General features: G+C 40.3%; 1 protein-coding gene across 1 annotated transcript in view; it reads left to right on the forward strand.

The window, feature by feature from the left end:
* KCNH5 (potassium voltage-gated channel subfamily H member 5) overlaps window positions 1-26,416 on the forward strand; it is a 216,557-nt gene that overhangs the window by 41,150 nt on the left and 148,991 nt on the right. Inside the window, exons 5-7 of the mRNA XM_087814110.1 lie at window positions 1,932-2,047; window positions 6,845-7,237; window positions 18,978-19,404. Of these exons, the coding sequence (XP_087670236.1) occupies window positions 1,932-2,047; window positions 6,845-7,237; window positions 18,978-19,404 (936 nt within the window). The remainder of the gene's footprint in view (window positions 1-1,931; window positions 2,048-6,844; window positions 7,238-18,977; window positions 19,405-26,416) is intronic.

Raw genomic sequence — 26,416 nt, forward strand, 5'->3', positions numbered from 1 at the left:
GGCCAAAGTGTTTTTGTTATCTTTTGTTCCTGGTATTGAGGTCTTGGAGCTGTTGTTCAGATAGTCAGTGGTACCCAATACATCATTTATAATAATACAAAGGGGAGAAATTATAGCCAAGAAATCCATTCTGTTGATTAGCCATGTGTGCTCTAAAAGAGATGGCTCAAATCCCTGCCCATTTATACTGTATAGTATTTTCAAACAGATTCTAAAACTGCCAAAACACTTACAGTGTGAAATGTCCAGTGCCAAATAGTTACGACATCTTTGTGCCAATAATTGAGACGAAAAATTTTTCTGTAGGTTGAAAATAACGGCAAAAATAGCAACCTTCCTCTTGTGGGAAGCCAACGATTTTCTTTAGAGCGGAAACAAACAGATGAAATATGAGTAATTATACCATGTAGTCTCTTTGGCCAAGAGTATAATTGTTTACCTAAGCTTTTTTTCTTATGGATTAGAGTCTTGTGTTGCAGCCTAGTAGATTGATTTAACTGCCTCTGTGACTTCCTTTTATTTTTAAGATTAAGCAGTCCATAACAAGGAGGTTAATTGCAACCCAGTAGAGCTAACCTAATGTTTTATTAAGAAGGAGTTGGCATCCTGAGCTTTTAGGAGAGCAAATGTTCTCATAATACCACGAACAACTTACAGAGCAACTATTAGGCTCTTCATACTCATCTGTCTGTTCACATTACCCTGTATCGACCGCGTCGAAGGAACATCAGCAAACTGTGCTGAATAATCAGTCACACGGTCAGGTCTCTGTAAAGGTGAGGACGGTAAATGTATCGCTGGACGAAGTTAGAACTGCTGATGTGTTTCTTTCCTCTGACCGAGACAGTGTGGCTGCCCAACTTCTTCAAAGTTTATACAGTGGGGGTTGGTGACAAATCAAATGAACAAACTAATATCATAAGCAGTTCTAGATGTGTCCAAGAGCACGGAGGGATAGGCCTAAGGAAATTCACTGTGGCATTGTTAGTATAGTGAAAAATCTAGATACTTAACACGTCCGTGAGTAGAACATATGCATGATTGGAAAAGAGCAAATGACTAATTTTATGAAATGATAAAGGAGCAGGCAAGAATCAGTGCCGTGTGGGTGCGTGTAGAGGTGGAGGGATGGAAGGGAACTTGAAAACTATCATGTTTCTATGGCTTCTGTTTCTTCATTAACTTATTTGAGGAGGAAATCTCCTGAAAGTGAGGAGAGGCGGCTGGTGTAGGGGTCTGGAGGAACACGCTGATTGCTTAGGACTGAGAACTACAAGAAAACCCTAAACCTGGAAATGGGGCAACACATGTCATTTGATAATTTCATGTGTCATTGAACTTATTCCTTCAATATATCCTCAAAAAGTTTTCCAAATATTTTCTGGATGAAACTTACAATACACAGAGGATGGGAATAGGCTTGACTTTTAATCCAATACTCAGGCGTACTAAGGGGTACAACATCACCTGTCTTAGAAAAAGGAAACTTTAGTAAGTATAAGATTCACTTGGAAGTTTCTGAACATATTCAATGCAATTATAATATTCAGTTGATGCAAGAAAGAGAAGTGACCACAGGGAAATAATTTAATATATATTTTGCCAACATTCTCATCACTATCACTTTTACCCAACAAAGCAAAACCAGTCCTCTGCAGTGCAAGGCGGAGCACAGAATTTCGTGGACGGCTAGCCACTTTGCCTACCAAGACTATGTAATAGACATGAACAAAACGCAAAGGTCACACATAAAAAATACTTATTTTATAACCGCACTTGAAACATATGATGATGTCTATATAGAAGTAAGACACTCTCGATTGATAGTTGTCATTAGCACTGGCTGTTATGCTGTTCCTGAGATCATTTGAATATTACCAAGAATGTCACTTATGTGTGAAAAACCGAGACTTTCTTTTCTTATTTTTAAGGTTGGACAAAATTTGCCCGATTGACACGGGCTTTGACAAACAGCCGAAGTGTTTTGCAGCAGCTCACGCCAATGAATAAAGCAGAGGTGGTCCACAAACATTCGCGACTAGCTGAAGTAAGTGGGAGGCCAAGTTTGCTTTCCAAGGCGGCAGCCGTGGTACATTTCCCCCCGAATGATTCAATATCCATACTGTTGGCTATTATTTTACAAATAATGACCTGATCATTTATTTCTCCCTTTTAGAGTTATACAAATTTCAGATATTTCTGATTATTCCCTCCTACTTTTGAAATTGGAAAGTAGTTCGTGACGTCCCAGGTGAAGTCTGTAGGGTGCGAGGTGTCCTTTGAGCAAATGAGATGGGGAGTTCCTGCAGCCATCCACTTAAGTGTGCAGCGCACATGTATTAAGGGTTTGCTCTGTACCTGGTACTCTGCAAAGGATGTAGGTGTGAAATAAGCAGTGGGCTCTGTCATCAAGGAGCTAAAACTCTAGCAGGGGAACCCAGTAACGGAATGTGATACATATTATGACGGTGCAGTGGGCGCACATGCAGGAGCATTGACCCAGACTAGGGGCTCTGGAGAGGGCTACCTGAGTGAGGTGATACCTGGGCTGAGTGAATCTTGAAAGAAAAATATAAGAGGCAGGTAAAGGTTATTAGAAGGTTATTTTTACCAGGGCGGCCGGCATATGCAGAGGCTCAGAGAAGAGGTAGTGTGATGACTTTGAGAGTGACTTCAGGGTGGGTGAAGTCAGGTGGGGAGGGGAGGTTAAGGTGATGTATAGTCAAATGGTGGCGGGCATCCTTTGTGCCAGGGAAGTGACATGATTGCATTTGTGCTTCAGAGAAACCTTTAAAGGGAGATTGGTCCCAATGGTTTCCTTTATAATCCTATGTTTTTATTGTATTATCTTAAAAACATTATTCTAAGATGAGGTACATAGACTTCACCAGATTGCCGAAAGAGATCCTTGGCACAAAAATGGTTAAGGATCCCCGCTTGACCTAGGGGCTCTGTGCTGAATGGGTAGATAGCAAAATCAGGTAAGAGTTTCTAGTAGCCATTCAGCTAGGATGACCATGGTTTTAATCAAGGGAACCAGAAGCAGAAGTGGGCAGATTGCAGACACAGCAAGATCTGCGTCAACACGTTGTTGATGGGTTAGAATTGAATGTGAAATAAGATGAGGCCTGGACAACTCTGTGTTTTGAGTGTTGACAACTAGGTAGATAGTGAGTGCTGTTGGTTAATAGAATGGCAAGTATACAAGGAGGAAGAGGAAGTTTGGAGGCAATGATAAGGAATTTAGTTTTGGACATATTAAGTTTGAAGTGCCTGACAGGAAATCTGAGTGGAGATTTATGGGTCAGGCCCCAGAGGAATATCTGGGTTTGAATTGCTGGCCTTGGTGTCATCTTCACAGAAATGGCTGTTAAAGCCAAGGACTAGATGATATTACCAAGAGGCGGTGTGTTGGAACCAGAGAGAACAGGGATGAAGGCAGAACTCCAAGGCAGCTTGAAGCTTTGTTGTTCACATGTCTTCTGTGATCATCATTTGTCTTACTGATAATGAAAGATGCCCAAAAGCTAGTCAAATTGCCAGAAATATGCTGAGCGCTTAGTGGGCATCTGCAAAATATTCTGAGATAACTGAGAGAAAAGTGAAATTAAATGCATGTGTTCATCAGTTTGCTGGAGAAAGGTGAACGGAAGCACTCCAGAGTAACTTTCTTAACTAGCTGAAGACAATTTGGTTTGGAGAGGGTTGGGGATTAAGTATGTTCCTTGAATTTGAAGGGTTCTGCACTTTTTCTCGGACCATAGCTCACAGAGGGACTCGTATTAGTTTCTGCTCTCAATAGACCTGTTAGTTTGGGGAGAGAGTAATACTTTAATAAGCAGATTTGTTTTTATTTTTTACTTATTTATTTACTTATTTTAAAAAATATATCTTTATTGATTTCAGAGAAAGGAAAGGAGAAGGAGAGAGAGAGATAGAAACATCAATGATGAGAGAGTCATTGATCGGCTCGCTCCTGCATGCCCCCAACTGGGGATCGAGCCCACAACCCGGGCATGTGCCCTGACTGGGAATCGAACCCCGATCGCCTGGATCCTAGGTCGATGTTCAACTGCTGAGCGATGCCTGGCCAGGCAGCAGACATGTTTTTAAAAGCCCAAATTAAGACATTAATGTAACTAAATATTAACAATCATCGCAACATTTTAAAAAGATCATATGCAATTTGCACAAGATTTAAAGTAGACAGTTAGATAGAATTTCCTTTTTCAATAACGCTTGTTACTAAGTACTACTTGATTTTGAAGCAACTTTTTTCTGCCTTGAGTTGTCTGTTTCTACACATCAAGCTGAAGTATGAGAGCTTGTTTCTGTGACTGCTGACTTTTATAGCCATGATTCTTTCTGGGTCTTAGCTACACCCTATTCAGAGCTTTCTGGTTTTTGTTGTTGTTGTTAACACAATTGAGCAAGCACGAGAGGAAAGGAACCAAAAAGAGGAAACTTTTCTACCTTAACACCTGAGTCACTCATGACTATTTTTCCCCCTCTACATCAAGGGGAGAGTTTCTTTCCCCTTGACAGCTTATCATTTGTACTTTTATTTTGAGGAGCTTTCATTCCTGTTTCTTCTCATCTGATTTTTTTGCTTTGCTCTTTGATTATTGTTAGTTTCTTTAGCAGTCATCCCTAATTCACAAACCTGATTCAGATACAAAACTACTTTCTGTCAGGTCTTAGCCTCGCTTTCAGAGAGCATGCAGAAAGAACAAGGTTGTCAATATATCTAGTCAGTGGCCCGGCCGGGCGTGGCTCAGCGGCTGAGCATCGACCTAGGATCCAGGTGATCAGGGTTCGATGCCCTGTCAGGGCACATGCCCGGGTTGTGGGCTCAATCAGTGGCTCACTCATCATTGATGTTTCTTTCTCTCTCCCTCTCCTTTCCTCTCTCTGAAATCAATAAAGATATATTTAAAAAAAAAAAAAAAAAAAAAGATCTGCCCAGTGAGTCTTTAAAAAAAAAAAAATCTAGTCAGTGTGTGCTCTCGGGTCTCCAAAGACTGACCCAGGACAAGCACCAAGTTAGCACAAGGGCCTGGTCTTTCCACTTCTCAGGGTTGTAGAATTTGCTCAACCCGCATATTTGGATTTGCTGTTGAATTTCAGGCTCTTTTACTTTTTCCAAGACATGTAAAATTTATCTTAACTCTACCAGGACCCCTAAATTTGGAGCTGGTCCCTATTTTCAAAGATCCTGGTCTCCCTGTAGGGAATTTACCAATTTTCCTTACGCACTGGCATCCTGCTGGTTGGCTTCAGCTGCTCATGTTTATACTGGGAAGAGGGACACACGCACCACTGTCCATGGTCCTGACTCCACAATAGTCAATACTCTCAGATATTCAGAGAGAAAGAATGTACTGTATTGGTACAAAAATACATCAGAAAATGTTATCTTATCTCCCTTCCACCTAAGGCTTATTGATTATGAAAGTACAAATGAAAATGAAGAGTTATTACTGAACCGGTTTATAAAGAAGCCCCAGCGAGGGAGCGAAGATTAAAGCAGTGCTCTGTCCATGAGGAAGATCAAAGCTTAAGCACCTGCCCTCTGATGTTGTTGCCACTCTGCTTTCCCTCTTCCCCCTCTTCCTGCTTCTCCTCTGGTAGAATTTGGGGTCACTTTAGATGTGCAAGTCTCTCTCTGGTTTTGACTGTCTAAAAACTAGAAGAGAATGGTTTTACCTTGTACCATTCATTATAACCACCTGGAAAGGTTTTGAAAGTACAGATTCTCTGAGAACCCACACAAGATTAATTACTTTCTGGGGTGGGGTCTAGGTATGAATAGACTGTGTTTTTAAAATGTCTTCAGATGATTCCAGTTTGTAGCCAGATTTAAGAAATGCTGAACTCAGGAGTGATCCCCTCCCATCGCTAGAGGATACAGCCTACATTATTGCTGGGCACTAAGCAGGGTGGAATTGTCTGTCAGCACAGAATGGAGGGCATGCAGCACTTTTAGGGGTCTACAGGATGTTTGAATTTCTATTAACAGTAGAGGAAAGAAATGACCTTTTAGGTTAAAAAAATTGAATATATAATATTAATTGATTTTTGTAAGAATGCAGCTATAAAATATAATTTTTATTTTATTTTATTTTTATTATTTTTATGGAGGAAAAGGTCCAGGAATGCAAGAATGCCTGAGTCATAATGTACCCTGGCACTGAGTTTACTTTCTCGCAGTCACCCAAGATGTGGAGGTTCCTTTGCTTTTTTTTTTTTTTTTAATATATCTTTATTGATTTCAGAGCGAGGAAAGGAGAGGGAGAGAGAGATAGAAACATCAATGATGAGAGAGTGATTGATCGGCTGCCTCCTGCATGCCCCCGACTGGGGATTGAGCCCACAACCTGGGCATGTGCCCTGACCGGGAATCGAACCCCAATTGCCTGGACCCTAGGTCAACGCTCAACCGCTGAACCATGCCCAGCTGGGCTCCCTTGCTTATTAAAACTGTCACCTACCATCTAGAGTGGTCGGCCTCTTTACTCAGCCTCTTCTTCCCCTCTGTATATGGTGCCCCAGTTTGTGAATCAACAGTTGGCCACTGGAGAAAAAACCAGATGGAGCAGCAATCAGATCAACTGCTGCTGCTCAGAGAGATTAGATTTAGATTTTCCAAAGTTCATTCAAAGTGACTTCCTTTGAACGAATTTTGGGAAAACTCAGAAGAGGGAGATGAAATGATAGGGCAGGAATGGCCTTGAAACCAGAAGTGATGATCATAGGCTCTGGTTGGACTGCCAGTAAGTTCGAATTCATTACTAACTGTGCAAAGATATCCACATTACTTATATATATATTCTATCTCTTTTAGGTTCTTCAGCTGGGATCAGATATCCTTCCTCAGTATAAGCAAGAAGCGCCAAAGACGCCACCACACATTATTTTACACTATTGTGCTTTTAAAACTACTTGGGATTGGGTGATTTTAATTCTTACCTTCTATACCGCCATTATGGTTCCTTATAATGTGTCCTTCAAAACAAAGCAGAACAACATCGCCTGGCTGGTGCTGGACAGCGTGGTGGATGTTATTTTTCTGGTTGACATTGTTTTAAATTTTCACACGACCTTTGTGGGACCTGGCGGAGAAGTCATTTCTGACCCCAAGCTGATAAGAATGAACTACCTGAAAACTTGGTTTGTGATCGACCTGCTGTCTTGTTTACCTTATGACATCATCAATGCCTTTGAAAATGTGGATGAGGTAAGTTTCTTCTTTTTGTTTTTTGAGCACTGTGGTTCATGTTTTGAGAAAATTAAGATAAAAGGAATTTGTAGATATTCCAAACTTCTTTTTAGCCACCAATTAATTTTTATCTGCTTTTCCCACTTGATTTCTGGTTGAAAATACTGATGACTTGGGAAATGGCTGTGGTTAGAGGTTTTGCTTGGGAGAATTGGAGGCTGTGGTTGGAAGAGGTGGAGCAGAAGAAAAGCAGCGACATTGAGTCAAATACAGTTCATGAAATAGATAACCGGTTGAAAGACGATGAAATAGATGGATTTGCTTTGGAGAACTGTAGCATTTTAAAACTCCAGGTATCCATAGATCAAATTAACATAAAGATAAGAAAACTTCTGTGGAAAAACAATTCTTGAATTTGTGCCTTTTTGGATTCTTTATAGCTTTTGCTGTAAATTTACCTAAGTAAATTTGCAGTTAGAGACTGTATTAGGTATCTTCTGATGTCTGCTCAAATGAAAGGTTCTGCTAATTCAGTGTCATCTGCACAACAGAAATACTTAAAATATGTATACTAGCTTAAAAGACAACTTCATCCAGAGTTTCTTAGCCTCTAATTTAATAGTGGTTAATTTCAACTTGCTACACCAAACTAATAGGATGCAACCAGTCATCTCAACTAACAATATATAAATGAGCCAATATAGAATATATATGTTATTAAAATGTGCTCATAATGATAATACTATAAACTTAACTTCCCCGAAGACTCTACTCTCCCTTGTAGGCTGTTCAAATGTAAATTTTTCACATTCAATCAACTTTTTATTTTAGAAACCTATCTGTCTAAAAGTTACATGTAGACATTATATTTTGATACTATACATGTAATTGTTATTTTAAAATTTATTGGGAAAAAAGGAATCATACTAATTTGTTTTCTAATTAAGGATTTTACTTACATCAAACTGTTAAGGTACATTTATTTCTTTCCTATTTACCCTTTGGAAAGAGTTGAGAGGAATTAACTTTGAAGATGTTAATCATGTGATAAGTAGATACTAAGTAATATTTATATTTAACTTACTAAATGGATTACTATCTTAAAATTAATACATTAAGGTTTCAGTTATTTAGAACGTAGGCATAACGATTTCAATAAAATAATCAAAGGATTGGTCCAATTCATGGAAAAGAAAAGACATTAAATATATTACGTAACAATAAACACATTTGGTATAATACATAAATATATCAGAAGATTCTCAGCCTCGTTCATATGAAGGAAAACACAAAGTAAAACTGCAAACTACTGTTTCCCTGGCTCCGGGTCCTGGTTTGGGAAAGCCAGTGGTCAGCAGCGCTTTCCAACTCGGCGTGTGAGTCATCGCACTGTCACACTGGTGGCTTGGGACTGCCCATAATGGACTATTTACACCCAGAAAGCTGCAAGTGCTACAAATAGAGTTTTTTTGTTTTGTTTTGTTTTTAACTCGCAGTAGAACCGGTTGCTAATCATTTACCAACACAGCTGACAGCTGCTGCGTTTTCCCGTCTGCGGGGCTTCCACCCCGCAGCCACCCTTCCCCCAGGCCGAGAGCTTGCCCGGCGGCTAAGGCGGGTGGTAATATTATAATTCACCTCTTCCCGGTCAGTGCAGAGCTCGCACCTTGAGCAACTTTTGCGTTCGACTCCCCATGTGTGTACTCTGGGCTGAGGCTCTTCCCGCGCGATCCTTCCTTCCCTCCTTACCGGGGTCACCCCTGCCCCGCAGTCTGAAGGCTCCCCGCTCCTCCCCTTACCCCTCCCAGGCTTTTTTCTCAGGGAAATTCCCGCACATCTAACCCTGACTTGGCGGCACTCCTAGGGACCTGAACCCATAAAGGGATGGCGTGGGCACTCAACGGAGTATAAGTTGGTAGAACCTCTATGAAGAACGGTTGGCGATATCTGGTTTCATAAAAGAGCAGAAGCTAGAGGCAGCCACTTCCGAATTGTTTGGGGACATTCTTTTATTGTTTGCTTCCATGTCACCAAACAATGTGATTAGATACCCACCTCTTGGCTTTTCAGCTTTAGGTCTTGTCCTCGACTTCTTGCTATGGAATTTGAGATTTTAACCCCCTGCCCTCACTGTATACATGCACTACTTCCATCACCCCATTTTCACAATGTAGGTTTAACCTCTTGGTTCAATAAATATTAGGTGTTTACATTATTATGACTACAGATAGGCTATTTACAGCTGCATTTCCTGCACTTTCCGTTTTCCTGAGAGTCGGTAGCTGTCTGGTTTAATCATTTGCTTAGTCTTATGGACTTATCACTAATCCCTCTATCAGTTGTCTGCATCTCTCTTTACTATATTAATGAAAACAATATTCTATCAGCATCCTTTGCTTAAACAAATAGCTCTCCTTTCTACCCTCCCACCATACTGACAGTTTGGCTAGCTATACTATTCTAGGCTAGAGATAATTTGTCCTCAGAATTTGAAAGTCATAATGCCACTGCAGTCCACCTTCTAAGAGTCCTTTAAGCACCTTGAGCCACTGTGATTTCTGATGCTTTGCATGTGACATGTTTTGTCTTTCTGGAAGTTGGTGTCCCTCCTGCGTCCCAGAGCTCTGAAACGTACTCCTGATACGCCCTAGTGTGGGCCTGTCTTCGTTAGTTTTCCCGGGCACTGACTCGGTGGCCTTTTCAATCTGGAAAGAGCATGTCTTGATTTTTTTCCTGTGTCCTTCACTCTCTCTCCCCACTTTTCTCAGTTCTTTTTCTTGCTGGCACTCCTTTTATTTGGATATTGTACCTACTGGACTAGTCCACTAATTTCCTTCTTTTTCCTCCTTTCCTATTTCCCAATATTTTATCTTTTTTGCTATACTTTCTGGGAGGTTTCCTCAATATTATTTTCTAACTTTCTTTGTACCTAAAAATGCTTTTTTTGTTTTTGTTTAAGGTCTATTGGCTTGATACTATCAAAACTAAAATCAATTTGGTATATCTATTTCTATCCTTTAATTTTTTATCATTCTAGATTATTATACTGTAGCTGGATTTTTAATAAATAGTCTGTAGATTTTGAACGTCTCTCTAATGGGCAAGTTTCATCTATGTATATCTATTCCAGTGAATTACACTTTGATTTACTTATAGAGCATCCTATTTTCCATTTTAAAATGCTTTTTCTTTGCTTTTCTCTCTGTTTCTGATTTTAGTTTTCTTCTTTTCTGCTACCTTTTGGATTGATTGCATTTTTTTAAAATCTCCTGGCCCCCCCCCTGGTTTGGAAATTTTCCTAATTGATTACTCCTAACAGCAGGATCCATATTTTAGCATCAATATTTGGCTTCTTGTTATCTTTACTCTTCTCCTGAATAATTCAAGGACCTCTGTTCGCCTTCTCACCTTCTAAATTATTATTGTCTTGTACTTTGGTTCCATGGTGTTTTTAACTTCCTCTTTTAATGATTATATTATTTTCTTATTTGATCTCAGTATTTATTTAGTGTTATCTATGTGTCTACCAGCTTCTTTGCTGATGTGATTTTATGCATGTTTGGCCTTGTTTTTAGCTCAGTTCCTGTAGATCGCCTCTTCATTATCTATTATGTAATATCCACCTTTCTGGAACTACTTTTTACAGGAAGCCTTCCTACATTATTTCCAAATAACTGTAATGAATATATTAACCACATGTTATCTTCTCTTGCGTACACTCATGCACATAACAGAATTATTTTTCTTTTGTTGCATTATGTGTGTTCATGGGCACTCTACCAGTTGCCAGTTGATCTGGGTCTTTTCTAGGACACGCTTGTTGTGAGCCTTTGGGATGATTACTGTGGCTCTCAGTCCTATCTGTGAAAAAAGGGAAGGGATGCCTGACTTATTTACATCACAAGGAATAAATGGACAAAGAGACATGACTGAATTTTGCTTGTGGAATCCTGCCTGTCCAAGGGGATATTATTACTTCATTTCCTCAGCTTGATTATAAGCCCTGTGATGATGCAGAATGTGTCCATCTCCTTGGCTGTACTTTCTTTCCTCTGAGTGCATAGTTGTGACTCACTGACTTAAAGCAGTGAATTGTCAGCAAGGTTTTAGGAGATTGTACAATGACATAAAAGAAGCTAGAACTTAAAACTGAGGAAGTGAGCTAGTGGTGGCTTGGGAATAGGAGAGGATCAGTCTGAAAATCAGTTTGATCCTAACATGATGCAGGTCCAGAATGACTTAGAGGACTTAATAACGCTCTTTATTTTAGACTGTCACACTTGCTGGGCTCTCTGAAGGTAATTTGATTTACTAGGAATTCATGAACCGGATACGAGATTTTTTTTAAAGAAGAAAACTGTAAGGCAGGGAAGACAGAGTCCATTAAAGAAAAACATCTGTCTGAAAAGAAGTAACGCAGATTTCCTAGAAACTAGAACAGGGTAAAAGATGCTGTCACTGTGCATCCGAGCAATGGAGACAAGCTGCTTTGAGGCGTGCATTTGAAGTCAGCTCTGGGAGGTCCAGAAAGCGTGATTTCTGGGAGATTAAGGAGAGCTGAATTTTAGAACATCAGAGAAAGATGGGGAAACTGCAGATAACACACTGGTAGCGTATGTGGACTTAGGAAACATAATAAGGGGAATTTGGAGGACAACAACTGGTACTGCAAGTGGTAAACATGACAAACTAGGTCAGTACAAGTTGCAACTAGGAAAAAGATAACTCATGCATTGTTTCAGGAGGCAAAATAAGTGGGTCAGTGGCTGCTGAGCGGAAATATATAAGAATATTTTTAATTTTCAGAAAAGGTTATGGAAAATAATTTTTTTTCTTTTATTGTTGACACTATTACAGAGGTCCCCATTTTTCACCTCCCTTTGCCCACCTCCACCCAGCCCTCTCTCTCCCTGCCCTCTGGCCTTCACCACGGTGTTGTCTGTGTCTTTGGGCTATGCGTGTATGTTCTATGGGCTATGCATATATGTTTTTTGCTAATCCCTTCACCTTCTTTCATCCAGTCATCGCTCCCACCCCCCAACAGCTCTCAGTCTGTTCCATGTGGGAAGTGGGCCTGGAAGTGGGCAGTGGGCCGAAGGGCTGGGAAAGGAGTGAAAAGCCTACAAAAATGGGGCTGCTTTAACCACCTTCTTCTCGTGTGTCACAGGCTTGCTTTACTTTTTTATTATATCCTTAACAATCTCACTGTCACATATTATCATAAAAATGGTTAGAAAAGAGTCACTTTTTAGAAAATAATTTTGGAAGACATCGCCATTCACTCTGTTCTATTTTTTCAGAGTTTGTAGGCCTTCACTTGAGTGTCCCACTATTGATGTGATTCCCTTAGTCCTGTCAATATACTTGTCCATTTTCCCTCTAATGATTGAATTCTTACCTCTCTTCTCTTTTTCCTTACCACATGGCTCCGTGCCTGAGTCTTTGTAACTTTCGCTAACACATGGTCCACTGTGGCCATGCCAGGCTCTCTCTAACTCAGCTCTCACTGCCTGCTGCGTCACCTCCTCAGCATTTCTCGGACCAGTTATTCATACTATGAAACAAGTGTCTTAACCTGTTTGAGGACGGAGATAGTTAGGGGAAGTGTCTGAAGAGGTGACATTTCAGCTCAGGTCTACAAGATGCATAAGAATTAACCACACAAAAGGAAGGGTTGGAGTGGCTGGTGGATTAGGCAGAGTGTTTTAAACACCTGGGTCCTCAGGTGAGAGAATAGGAAATTTTTAAAGAAAGGAAAGAAGTTTTCTATGACTGGGGTACAGAGAGCAAGAGACAGAGATTACAAGATGAGACCGCAGAGGCAGCAGGTTGTGTTAAGGAGTTTGGGTTATTGTTAAAGCAGCAACAAGTTATTGAAGGATCTAAAGAATCTACCAACCTCGTTTGCTTGTACATTTGTCATAGTGTTTGAAACAATCAAAGTTTTAGGCAATATACTTCTTTTAGGGTGCATATTTTGATCATGCTTTATATTTGCTGTGGACCCAATGGATATTAAAGAGAAAGCCTTTTCCACAAGAAACATATAAAAATGTAGTACATTATGGATATGGCTGAACATTAATGTCTGTTTTTCATCTATCTGCCGATGCCAGCCACCATGTTTTGATAAGAATATAGATTGTCTAAAATAAGCAATTTAAATTGAAGTCCCCTACTGAAGCATGTTAACTAATGCGTGGAGTAATGGGATTATTTATTCCCTCACAGATCTTTTGGTAGCATCATTTGAAGAAGTGAATTCTGAATAGGAAAGAGACAAAAGAATTTGTTATCTGGGCTAGAAGTTCAGGTAGCAAATGTAGTTCGCAATTTTCTTTCGGTCTTTAAATTGTGCTCTAGACAAGGAAATAGAAGTGGACTCTGCAGGCATCCATGTAGCAAATCTGCTTAGAGTAAGACCCCAATGGTTACAAAATGGAGTTTATTATTGTTTTGTGGGTTTTATCCAGTTGCTTGGTATGATGCCACCTGTGAAGACGAAGTAACTATTAATGATTAATTACAGCATTAGTGCCAAGTGAATCAGAAATTATTATTAGAGGTTAACGTATTCATGTTTTTCCAATAAACATTTGGTGCCTGCTACACGCCAGGGAGTGCTAGAGAGTGTTGCTCGAAAGGATGAGCATGACAGGAAGACACAATCAGCAACGGACACATGTCGGGAAGGGGATGTGCATGGTCCTCTGAGATTATGCAATGACATGGCCTGACCTAGACGCACAGGAGAGTTTCTCTGAGGAAGCGATGACCGAGCTGAGATCTGGAGTTTGAATGGAGCTCACTAGGCTAAGGCAGGAGCATGAAAGAGCCGTAAGACATCCCGCTTAGAAGTCATGGCCAGGGCACAGGCCTCATCTTGAGGGCGCACGGCGCATCTGACCTGAAAGCTGAGTGGAGAGGGAGCTGGAGAGTGTTGAAAGATGAGGTCAGAGTGCGGAGCGGGCCAGACCTTGCGGCTGTCTGTAAACCAAAACACATTTCAAGCAAGGGAAAGGTAGGGGATCGTTTGTGCACTTGTTCACAATGCTAGATCCCCGGTATTTAGAATAAACTCGGTCAGGTCTTTGGTGAGTGAGTGGATGAATGAAATAATGGAAAGCAATTTTTTCTTTCCATTTAAAGGATGACTTAGAGAAAAATTAATAAATCCTTCTTGGGCCATTCCTTTGTATTTCTGAATGTACCACCACATTTCAAAAGTCAGTCTAGGTACACAGCTTATTGTCCGTCCTTATATTAAATGTCCATCCTTATATTAAATGTTTCATCACTTGAGGTCACTTGAAATCTTTTTCCTTTGCAATTAAAAAAATCACCCTAACTTACCAGCTGCGTTTAGCCCTCACTCCGTGCTTTCCTACATCACTCGGTCCTGACCGTCCCACTCATTATCTGTTCCCTGTTGCCCTGTGTTATTTTTATTTGTAGAGCATGTTACTATCTGCAATGATGTATATACTTTTTAAAGCTTAATGTATGTTTAAAATAGACGAAGAGCAGAAATGATCAGTCCTGGTGCAGGCACTAATGTGCTTAGTTAAATTATACATTGTGCTGTAGGTAGGGTGAGTCCCGGAGTGTGGTCCGAGAGTGAGGTGGTGACGAGCAACGGGTCCGAGGCCAGACTGCCTGTGCTTGAATCCGGGCTCCTCCTTTTACTGGCTGCGGGAACTTCGTCTAATTACTTAGCCTTTCTGGGCTATGTTTTAGTGATACCTACCACCAAGGATTGGTCTAAGATAAAATTTTTTAATAAGCTCTTAGAACAGTGCCTGGCATGTAGTAGGTGTGCAGTATTATTGTCACCATGTCTGTCTTCCAAGTAGCAGTGAATGATCTTGTTTTCTGGTTGGTTTACTGTGTGGAAGGAATTATTTGGTACAGGCATGTTGAAATCTTTGGATTAGTAAATCCAAAGTAGTAGTAGATTTACCAATGGTAATTCTACCCCAGTCTCCTCCCCCTGGGGCCCCACCTTTTTCCTCATTGCCTAATAATGTGTGTGTGTGTGTGTGTGTGTGTGTGTGTATTTTTTAATATATGTTTATTGATTTTAGAGAGAGGAAGGGAGAGGGAGAGGGAGAGAGAGAGATAGAAACATCAGTGATGAGAGAGCCATTGATCGGCTGCAGCCTGCAACCCGGGCATGTGCCCTGACCGGGAATCGATCCCCGATCTCTGGGATCCTAGGTCGATGCTCAACCGCTGAGCCATGCCTGGGTGGGCGTAATGTATATTTTTGAGTTCCTTTTTAACAGCCCTTTTCTGAATATAATTTATTCATCTCCTATAGCTATGATCTAGTCAGTGGAGGAATTAAACAGAATTTCTCTTTCATACTTGATGCTATACCTTTACTCATGCAACTCAAAGTTACATTGACTGTTTTGTTGTCTGTATTTTACTATTAAATTACATTTAGTTTATTACTAACTAAAACCCCCCAAATTTACCCAATCCACATTTGCTTACGTTACAAAATTTTTCCCCTTGGTTTATTAAATGTATTGATGGCTTAACATATTATGATATGCCAAACTTTGTAATGGACACTAGATATATTCTTCAAGGGGTTAGGAGTTCCCTGGGATGTCATGCATACACGCAGAGACTTGTAATGAAGTGTTATTGTGATAGTTGTTATAGTAGAGATGTGCAAAGGTGTATGATAACACAAAGGAAGGACACCTAACTCTCACAGTTGGAGAGGGGGTGAGGCTATGAAAATGAAGATGGGGTTGGGGTTGGGAAGAAGTCAGAGTAATGCACATGGAGGAGAGAATGTTTGTCATAAACTATATATAAGTATGACCCTGGCCACCAAGAGTGTGGGAGGGTCAAACACTTTCATGATAAGGTACAACTTGTAACATGAAACTTTCAAGTTTTTATTTAGAAAATTTGAACTACACGTTGCTGAGTGTGATAGGAGCATAGATAGCGCAAGGAATTGGTGGGAGAGATACTGACTCGGTAAGCAGGTACCAGGTCCTTAGAGAGTTAATGCTTAATCCTATAGCATTAAAGATTTTAGGTTAGGGAAGGACATGGTTAGATTGATGCGATTTTAAGGAACACTAGGCTGATTACCTGTATAATGTGATCTGTGAATTGAAGTAAGAATAGAGGTAAGGTGACCAATGGAGAGGCTATTGCTTGTCACACAAGTAAGAAAAATCATAAAGTCCTGACTAAGGCATGGCCTTAGAAATGGGAAAGAAGGGACTTTTTTAGATATTTAAAATGTGGATATGTATTGAGCACTTGGGCACTTTGAATGGTGAGACCCTAAGGGCTTGACAATCAGCTGTACGTGGCAGGGAACAGAGGAGCTGCGGCTCAGTCCCACATCTGAGAGACTGAGTAGATGACGATGTCATTCAGAAGAGAGATGGAGAATTGATTCCGGAGAGGAGAAAGATTCCCTTTGGGACCTATCACCACTGAACACCTATGGGGCATAGAAATGGAATGCACAGTAAGCATTTGGCTCCTGCCGCAGGAACACCTTAGAGAATTTTGTGCTAGGAAGTGAAACTGTGAATCACCCGTCTATAGAAATCAGGTGAAACATCGGTAAGCATTAAACCAACTAGGAAAGGGCTGAGGGCAATCACGAAGAGAACCTAACACATAATAGAAGCATGGAGAAGGGCAGCCCTAGGAAATGACTTGGAAAGAAATGTCAGGTAGGGGGAGAGTGGTGGCATAGAAGCCATGTCAGAGAGTTTACAAAATATTTTGTAATATTTAAGTGGTGTTGGCCATGGCTAATGGCAAATGTGCTTTTTCAGTAAATGAAGCCAGAGCAGGTGCCCCTCCGGGCGGCCCCCCCCCTTTGGAGAAAGCTGCCTGCAGCAGAGGCGGGAGAGAGCCCTTGGCCTTTGAGGCCTTGCTCCGGCTCACCACGGAGGTCTCACCCCTCACGGTCCAGCTGCGAGTTGTGACTGTTCTTTAGTTTAAATGGGGATAAATATTCTCCTCTGCTTTTCCCTTGTCTTTCTTTTTAGAGAAAAGAATTTAGGGAGAAATGACGTTTCTTTGCAGTCTTTAAACAGAGGTGCCATATTTTCTTTAAAAATTCTAGTGAACTAGAGAACACCACCTACAGCAGCCCTGCTTTTATTTTCAGTTTAACCCCAAGTTTTCCATGCGTTTTGGCCACGGGTTTCACGGGAGCAGAAGCAAGGCATGTTCATCTCAGCACCCCAGGGCCCACTCAGACTCGTGGCTTACACAAGTTCTCAGCAAATGCTTATTTTTGTCTTTCTTGTTTATGGGTGCATAGTTTCATTTTTTTAGGGCTTCCAAGTTCTTTTGAATCTTCTTACCTCTCAGCATCTCAGGTCATTGAATTATGCCAATTCATCTTCCGAGTTTTATTAATGCTCCTCTTTTGAGCCGCCTAAAGTTCAGTATCTTCTTTTCTCCCCAAGTGTTCAAGGGAAATGAGAATTTATTTTAAGGCTTCATTTCTGCCACAGCATTTGAGGGTGGAAGTTGAAATAGAGCCAGGCTTAAGGACATCAAGGTTGAAACAGAATCGGCCAAGGCACTCCTGCTACCCTTTTACTACCACAAGGGCCCCTGCTTCTGCTTCTCTGTGCTTTCTTTCTCTTTCTTTCAAGTTTTTATTTAGAAAAATTTCAGTTATGTAGAGTATAACCAAATGCATTTTTACCTTAACTGTCAAGAACTTTACGATGCCATAATTTAGAGTCTTATTAATGTTACATCCCTTCCACTACCCTAACCAGTTTCTCTGTGTTGGTCAGAGCTTTAAGCTCGGAGTAAGTTCTGGTAGATTCCTTGCGTCCCTTCTGGGAGACAGAATTAGCACTAAGGGCGTCATGGACTCCATGAGACTAGGAGGCGATGATGGGATGGGAGGCTTCCTGGATCCCTGCTCTGTCTCCCCTCCTCGTACCGGGAACGCATTTATCCTGCCTTCCCGGACGGCTTATTATACGCTCCTAACAAGGACCTATGGGACCTTCATTGACTGAAGAAGGTCTACGCTATATTTCCATTTGGATAATGCTATATTTGGAATTTTAAGCTCCTCAACAAAATATGATTTGTTTTGCTGCCATTCCCTTTTGGTATTCTGTCATATGACTGTGGCTAGAGGATGATAGGATTGGGTAGGTTCTGTACCCATTCAAGGTTTAGCTCTCCGCTTTCTCAGAGCTCTTCCGATTTAGCGCTTATCATGACTGTGGCAGGAGGTAGTGGAACCAACAATGCCATTGCCTGTTCTCCCCATACGCACAGAAGGATTTCCTGTTTGCTTGCCTGAAAGATTCCTCTTCCGACATTTTGCCGTTCATAGCGATTAGAAAGTAAGAAGTAAAAATAAATCTTTTAGAGGAAAAGAAGACATAAGAGGTCTGAACTCATCACTCCGTTTCTATACTCCGTGTATTGCGCCTGAGCACTTTTCTCCTTTGGTTTTTGTCTGTGCTATTTATACTGCACTTATGAAAATAAATTGGGTCTTTCTTAGCTAATGAAATGCTTTGGATAATTCACAAATACCTTGTTTCTGAGTGGGAAGGAATCTGCATTCAGAAAAGTCGCTTTATAATTTCAGCTATTTTGTTGACAAAGTCAGAGCTATATTATGATGATGCTCCTGGTATGTAAGTGGTTGAGGATCACGTTCATGATGATGAGCCATTGTACTGTTTTCTTTTCTGAAAGCGAGTGTCATTTCTTTTCTTTTATTCAGGGAATCAGCAGTCTCTTCAGTTCTTTGAAAGTGGTGCGTCTCCTGCGACTGGGCCGTGTTGCTAGGAAGTTGGACCATTACCTGGAGTACGGAGCGGCGGTCCTCGTGCTCCTGGTGTGTGTGTTTGGACTGGTTGCCCACTGGCTGGCCTGCATATGGTACAGCATTGGGGACTACGAGGTCATCGATGAAGTCACCAACACCATCCAAATAGACAGTTGGCTCTACCAGCTGGCCTTGAGCATTGGGACTCCGTATCGATACAATACCAGTGCAGGGACGTGGGAAGGAGGACCCAGCAAGGATTCACTGTACGTGTCCTCTCTCTACTTTACCATGACAAGCCTTACAACCATAGGATTTGGAAACATAGCTCCTACCACAGATGTGGAGAAGATGTTTTCGGTGGCCATGATGATGGTTGGCTGTAAGTATCTTGATTTCTTTTTTTAAGAAAAATTGTTTTGAACAAATTATTGTTGTTGGCAATTTTCTAGGCTCCAAGCTCTGGCAGGACTAAAATGAAACTGCTTTGTTTTCAGAAAGGTGTTTAATCCATATCACTTGCATTGGTTTAATTTTTATTCATCCTTAGAAAATAAAAAATGTAAATAATATATTTTACTTTTTAGAATATATTAACACGTTTAAACAGCATGGATAGAGTGATACGAACATTAAAATGGAAACTCTGTGATTTAATTCTGTTCAAATGTTGTACCTGGCAGAGCTCTTTCCAAGGGAGACCAGCATCTAGACAGGCAGCACCTGGCACATTCCATAGGTTTTGTTGGCAATGCAGTAAATTCCAGAAAAGCAGACAGGATCTGTTGGGTGTTTGTAGTTTAGAAAGTATTTTACCTAGAATAGAATTACTGAATTAAAGTTGATTTTAAGATGCAGTTTTATGCAGGTTTTACCATGAAGACTGGTAAAAAAAGATTTAGAAATATAATTTCTGTTATAAACGCTCTAGTTTGGATACGTGCCTGGTTGAGAGAATGTGAGGATTAGTAAATATAAACCTGTTAAGCAATGACAAGAGCATGTAGGATTTAGCATGCGTTCCTGGTACTAAATGCCTTGAGGGTGTTCTTGGGAGTAGAAGGCTCTCTAAAGGAGCCAAAGACCATGCATTCTACACTCAGAGAGACTGGGTGACGACTGAAGACCAGACACTAAGAAGTACATACCCAGGAAGCTGTTGTGGAGGAAGATAGGGAGCAGTCGCCACTATTCACACCTTCAAGGTGGCTTAGATGATTTATCCAAACCTAGTTCTGCTACCTAAAGTAACCTTAAGGTCATGTACTGGAGTTTTGATTAGTGTTATGAGCAGCTGTTAAGCCTTTGGGTCATGGTCATTGGTTTTTGGTCTAAGCCATCCTTTCTAAGGTCCCACATTGCAGAGTTTTACATTTTGACACTGATGGGAAATATACTAGAATTCAGGAGTGTCGGCTGGCCCACGAAGGGTCGATATCTTGAGTTCAGAGTGTCTGAGAGCTATTGGAGCACCTATGTTAGTAGTTGTTTAGCTTCTGTCCCTCTGCCTCCTTTGTGCAGGTATAGAAACAAGAACTCACAGGTTCTATTTGCTGGTTCAAGGTAACAGTTAGAGGGAGAATTCCAAGTATTGTTTGCTCCAGAGGCTTTTAGGAGGAAAAAAAATGTGCTTAAATACAGAGAGATTCTGATGATTAATTGAACTGTTGCCTACATACCAAAATGGTAAGATGTATTGGCCAAAAGGTGCTTTATAAATTCAGAAGACAATATTTTGTCAGATGTAGTATTTATTGCTATACTACTTTTAATATTTATATAATCCATTTTGCTTTACATAAGAGCATAGTTGGATTTTAACAAATTGTTTCAAGTAATTATATATTCACTGGGAGTTGCAAAGAGTACAGAGAGGGCCTTTGTGCTCTTCGCCTGGCTGCCTCCAATAGTTAGATCTTATAAATCTCTAGTACAAGACCCACGCGGACACTGGTACAACGTGTGTGTATAGTTCTGTGGTGATCCAGCACCTGGGTAAATTCCTGTAAGTACCACTGAAATCGAGATACAGAATAGTTCCATCACCACAAAGATGCCTCTCATGTTACCAACCTGTAGTCGCACCCATCCCTTCCCTCAAGCATCCCTAGCCCCTGGCAGCTATTGATCTGGTCTTCATCTCTATAACTTTTTTATTTTGGGAATGTTATGTAAATGGAATCATATAAAATGTGACCTTTTGAAATTGGCTTTTTCCACTCAGCATAATCCCCTTAAGATCCATCTAACTTGTTGAGTATCTCAATAGTTTGTTCTTTATTATTTCTGAGTAGTATTTCAATGTTTGGATATACTGTTATTAACCATTCATCTATTTAGGGACATTTTGGTCATTTTCAGTTTGGGGATATTACAAATAAAGCTGCTATGAGCATTCATGTACAGTTTTCTGTTTGGACATAAGTTGTCAGTTCTTTGGGATAAATATCTAGGAATGTTATTGCTGGGACATATGGTAAGTGTATATTTAGTGTTTCCTTTAAGAAGTTGGCAAACTATTTTGCACAGTGGATATATGTACTAACATAGTTACATTTTCCACAAGAGAAAAACAAGAAGATAAAATCTATGTAGAATTGGAGAGCACCATTATTCATTTTGTTTCTCAGGCCCCAAACCTGGAAATCCTCCTAGATATCTGTTTTTCTCGTGCATTTCATTTATTCATAACCAGCTCCTTTGACTTTACCTTCAGAATACATTTGATTATTTCTCTCCACTTCCATAACTTACCACCCAAGACCAAGTCACCACCATCACTGGCCTGTTGCCTCTGTTTTTCTTTTCCATCAGTATGTAAAGTGCATGAGAGCAAGGCCTTCTTTTGCCTTTATTTTGCTTTTGTACACCCAACTTGTAAATAATTTTTAATACCACGTTCAGTCTAAATTTGTTTATAAATGAATGGAGATGTCCCTGATGGTCATAGTGAGGTTCTCCTGTCCTTGAATTCACTCCAGTTGGGTCTCTGATGAAGATACATGCCAGGAAAATGTGGCCTTTGAATTTCGGTCCCGATTCCTTCATGAAAACCTTGGTGAGCTCATCTGCACTGTCTGCCTTTGGGGCACAGTGGCCCCTTTAGCTGGATTGCCCCAGCCCTTAGTCTCTCACTAGGCTGGTGACAAATTCTAAGAGGTTAGAGGCACCAACAACTCTTTCGCCACTTTCTACCACTGACCTCCTGAATCTACCTACATGGGAAATTTTCACATAGACTCAGTAGAGTTTTCAAAGTTTCATTTGATTCTGTTGGTCCCATTCCTTCTCGACTTCCCGTGTGCCCAGTCATGTTGCTATATGTAAATGTCCTTCTCTTTCCTTCAGTTCCAGTCTTGATTTCAAGATGAAGACCTGGTCTTAAAGTTGGTCCTTTTCTGGGTTTTCGCTATTTCCTTTCAATATCTGGGCCATTGTTTCCTGCTCATAAACCAATTTCTGACATCTTTTGCCTGTTGATTAGATTTTCTTGTTATGTCTCTGAATAACTTTCAGTCTCTATAGCCAGAGTGTTCCTGGGAGATGCCTTTTAATTTCCTCCTTCTACCTGAGTCGTTAGTAATTTTATGGCATGTTTCCTTTGCAACAACCTAAGAAGATAATAGAAAACTCTCAAGACCCACGAAGTGTTACAGTAACTTTCCACAACTCCAAAATTTATTAGATACATATGAATAAAATATCAATGAAATGTAGCTGTTGTAGCTGTTTTCTATCTTAGTTTAATTTTTTCCCCCCTACAGTAACACCAAGGAAAACAGATAAAACAAACCACTGGTGTTCTCAGAACCAGTGTTATCAGCCATAGACCAAGCCAGGGATTTAGTGGTAATAGTGTGTGTGGCGTGTGTGTGTGTGTGTGTGTGTGTGTGTGTGCACGAGAGACGGAGAGAGAGAGAGAAAGGGAGAGAGAGAGAAGGAGAGAGAGATGGGGAAGGAGGGAAAGTGAAGAAAGAACAGAAAACAGAAAGGTTGCAGCTTTCAGTCAATCCATGCTAGCTGTTTGAGAAGCATCACTTGCAACCTTATAACATAGTAACTGAGAAAAATGTTTATCAAAAGGTTGTTGGCGATACCAATCACCTTTATTCTATTGAGAAAAGTAATCACTACTTGTAAAAATAGCTTCCTTTCCTGAAGAAGGTCATCTGAAATTTTCGTGCCTTCCAGCAATATCTAGAAATGTCAATGGCAGCCCTTTCAGCTCCTAGGTCCTTTCTGACAAATCTTCAAGTAAAATTTATGACTGTGGCCTCCCTTTCACTCTGTCACCTTGAGTTTCCTTTTGATCCTTTCTATGTCAGCAAGATCCCAGGATATTTCCCTTACCTGCTACCGAGGAATTTCTTAGACTAAATCCTTTGTTCCAACATTTGCCCAAGGTGAAGAAGCCCCGGGCTCCGATTCCAGAACTAGAGGGTTGTTTGGATCTTCTCAATATGTGTCTACTACCATGTATTCTCTGCCTCAGATCTGCCCTTTTTCAGCAGCATGCTCTGTGCCTTGGCTGAACTGAGCGGCTCTGGTAGCAGCTATTACGATGCCGGGTAGTCAGCTCCCCCCATTTCTCTGTATCTGTCCATTCATGAATGAACCTCACTACCCTGCTGACGGTCATGAAATTCACTACCTAAGGGTTTCTGTGAAAGAGGATATTTTTGCAGTTTAGTTCTGCAGCAGTTGTGGAAAATAGCTTTTTTTTTAGATCAAGATGTGGGTAATCTCTTTGCTAATTTGCTCAGTAAATACTTAATGATGCCCTTCTGAAATAGTTTTTAATCCATTTCATTTATATAATCTCATTATTGAGCCCCTAATAATTTTCTTTCTTTTTTTCTTTTATCCTTACCTGAGGATATTTTTTTCCATTGCTTTTCAGAGAGAGTGAAAGGGGGAGAGAGAGAGAGAGAGAAACATCAATGTGAGAGAGACACACAGATTGGTTGCTTCCTGCAGGCGCCCCAACTAGGGCCGGGGATTGAGCCTGCAAACAAAGTAGGTGCCCTTGGTTAGACTCAAACCCGGGACCCTTCAGTCCACAGGCCGATGCTCTAATCACTGAGCCAAATCGGCTAGGGCTAATTTTCTTGTTTCTAAAGATTAGTAGACCTACGGATTTTACTTCTATTCAGAAAGCACCTTATTGCTCTGATGACTTGTTTTGGCGTCTATAAAAGACAGGAATAGGAGCATGGAGATTTTTTATATGATTATCCTTTTGTCTTAATGTATTTGATGAATCCTCTCTAAAGATTTACCAAGAAAATAATGCTTACTTAGTTCCTTCTTCATTACTAAATAATCACATAAATTGTATTTTAGTTTAATCCAACCACTATCGAAAACCATATGTTTGCATCTTTCATTACAACTTTATACAAAAAAGAACATATAAAAAATAAAAATATAAGTTATGAATAACTTTTGGCCATAATAATTTGTGTTCAACTATAAATTTCTCTTCTCTCTAAATATATATATGTTACACACATATATAAAATGTTTCTATATATGTAGTTTATTTGCTTTGTTTTATTTTAATACACTATTAAATATTAAATAAATTAGTAAACATGTAGACAGCATATTTCAAAAGACTTTAAGGTTGGACTTTGGGTGTTTACAGGGTGGGGCAAAAATAGGTTTATAAGTTGTTTGTATGAAAAATACTACAATAATTAATAAATCATAATATAAGAATAAACTGTTTCACATACTCACAACTATAAACCTACTTCTGCCGCACCCTGTATTTTATTTAAAAGCATTTTTACCCTTTCTGTTGTTGCCTGCTTAGTTGTTAACTTTAGGCAGCCTGACTAATGTGGTACTTGATCACCAGAACCTGTCCTGCTAGGATGCCACACACACTCAGTCTTTAAAAGTAAAATAAAGCAAAACTAAAACCTAAAAATATGACAATTGCCAAGGTTTAATTGGTAAGCAGGACACCCAGTCATAATAATGCTAATCTTCAGATTTCAGATTGGGTGCAATTGATGATAGCTCAGACAGTGTGAGAACTTTCTGTAATTGACTGGTCCAGTTATAATGCAGAAGACACATGGTTTAGCACATTTAGAAGTATAGCAGGACCATCTGCTAGTGGGATGTGTATGAAGGGAAATCTGAATCTCCATGGAGGTGGTTAAGAGCCACCGGAGAGCACTTAGTTACACACTGGTCACTCAGCATCGTGCGGAGGAGACTCACGCCACACATCATGTTCTCCAGCTGATGAGCTCATCTAGCATCCTCCGTGGAGCTCAGATGAAAGCCAAGCTGAGGTTATGGGCTCTTCCCTAGGAAGGGAAGCTGGCGAGACCCAGAGATTGGGAGAGTACAGAATAAGGTTTTGTTCTTTCCAATTGTGAAATGTAAAATTGAAATAAGTGACATGTCACTTAAAGGCTTTAGGGCTTTTCATGAGTATTGCGTGCCTTGTTTTATGGAGAGTAGGGTGTGTCTTGTATGGAATATGTTCAGTAAAGAGTTAAGATGGGAGACTGTCAGGGGATAGTATAGAGAAAAAATATATGGTTTTGGAAAGAAAAGTGGTTTTTCATAGAGAAATTAGGCAGCTAGGAAGACTGAAAGGCGTTTGCCTCAAGGGCAGAGAAATGGGGCTGGGAGAAGCCTGTAGACCATGCTAGTGGGGCGATGAAGGCTGTTTGGCCCAGACGGATATCCAGGCAAGTTTAAAAGTGAGTTGTTGCCCTTTTCCAATTCTAAAAAAATTCCTCTACAGATCTACAGATCTTAATATGAGACTTCAAGTGACTCAGATACAATATTAAGTTGTATGTTAAACTTTCCCTTGCCCTGCTGTTGTGGTGTAGATAGGAAATGGGGTGAGAACGTAGTGATTTTCATTTCTGGTTTTAGTTTTGGCCAGATGGAGAGTGCTTTCAGCTTAATGTTTATTTTGGAAACTGGGTCAGTTCTTTGCGTCTACTTTACCTCTGCTTTGTAAAAAAGATTTTTTTCTTTTTTCTTCTTTTTAATGAGCTGAGTGTCCTGTGAGGAAAACATTTTGTGGAGCCCAAAGTTCAGGGCTATAGGAGCCTTTTCTCGTGGTTTAGTAGTTTCAGATATATAGTCCAATAGTTAAAAAAGACCAAGTGATGTGCATTTTAGTTCCTGTTTCGTATTGAAAGTAGAACTTGTATCTTTTTCAGGAATGTTCTTTTGTACTCATGTTTCTTTTTAGGCCTAGTTAGGTTCCACAAGGCCTCTCAGATTCTGTTAAGGTTGAGTTTTCCCAGAAACAACAAGAAATTTTTACAGTTGCCTATTATCTAGCCTGGCCCCTTTGCTTGGTCTCTGGAACTACGTGTGTCCCTGTAGCACTCAAATTTATTTAATTTATTCAG

This window comes from Miniopterus natalensis, chromosome 1 (genome assembly GCF_054644295.1).
Source record: "Miniopterus natalensis isolate mMinNat1 chromosome 1, mMinNat1.hap1, whole genome shotgun sequence".
Taxonomy (NCBI): Eukaryota; Metazoa; Chordata; class Mammalia; order Chiroptera; family Miniopteridae; genus Miniopterus; species Miniopterus natalensis.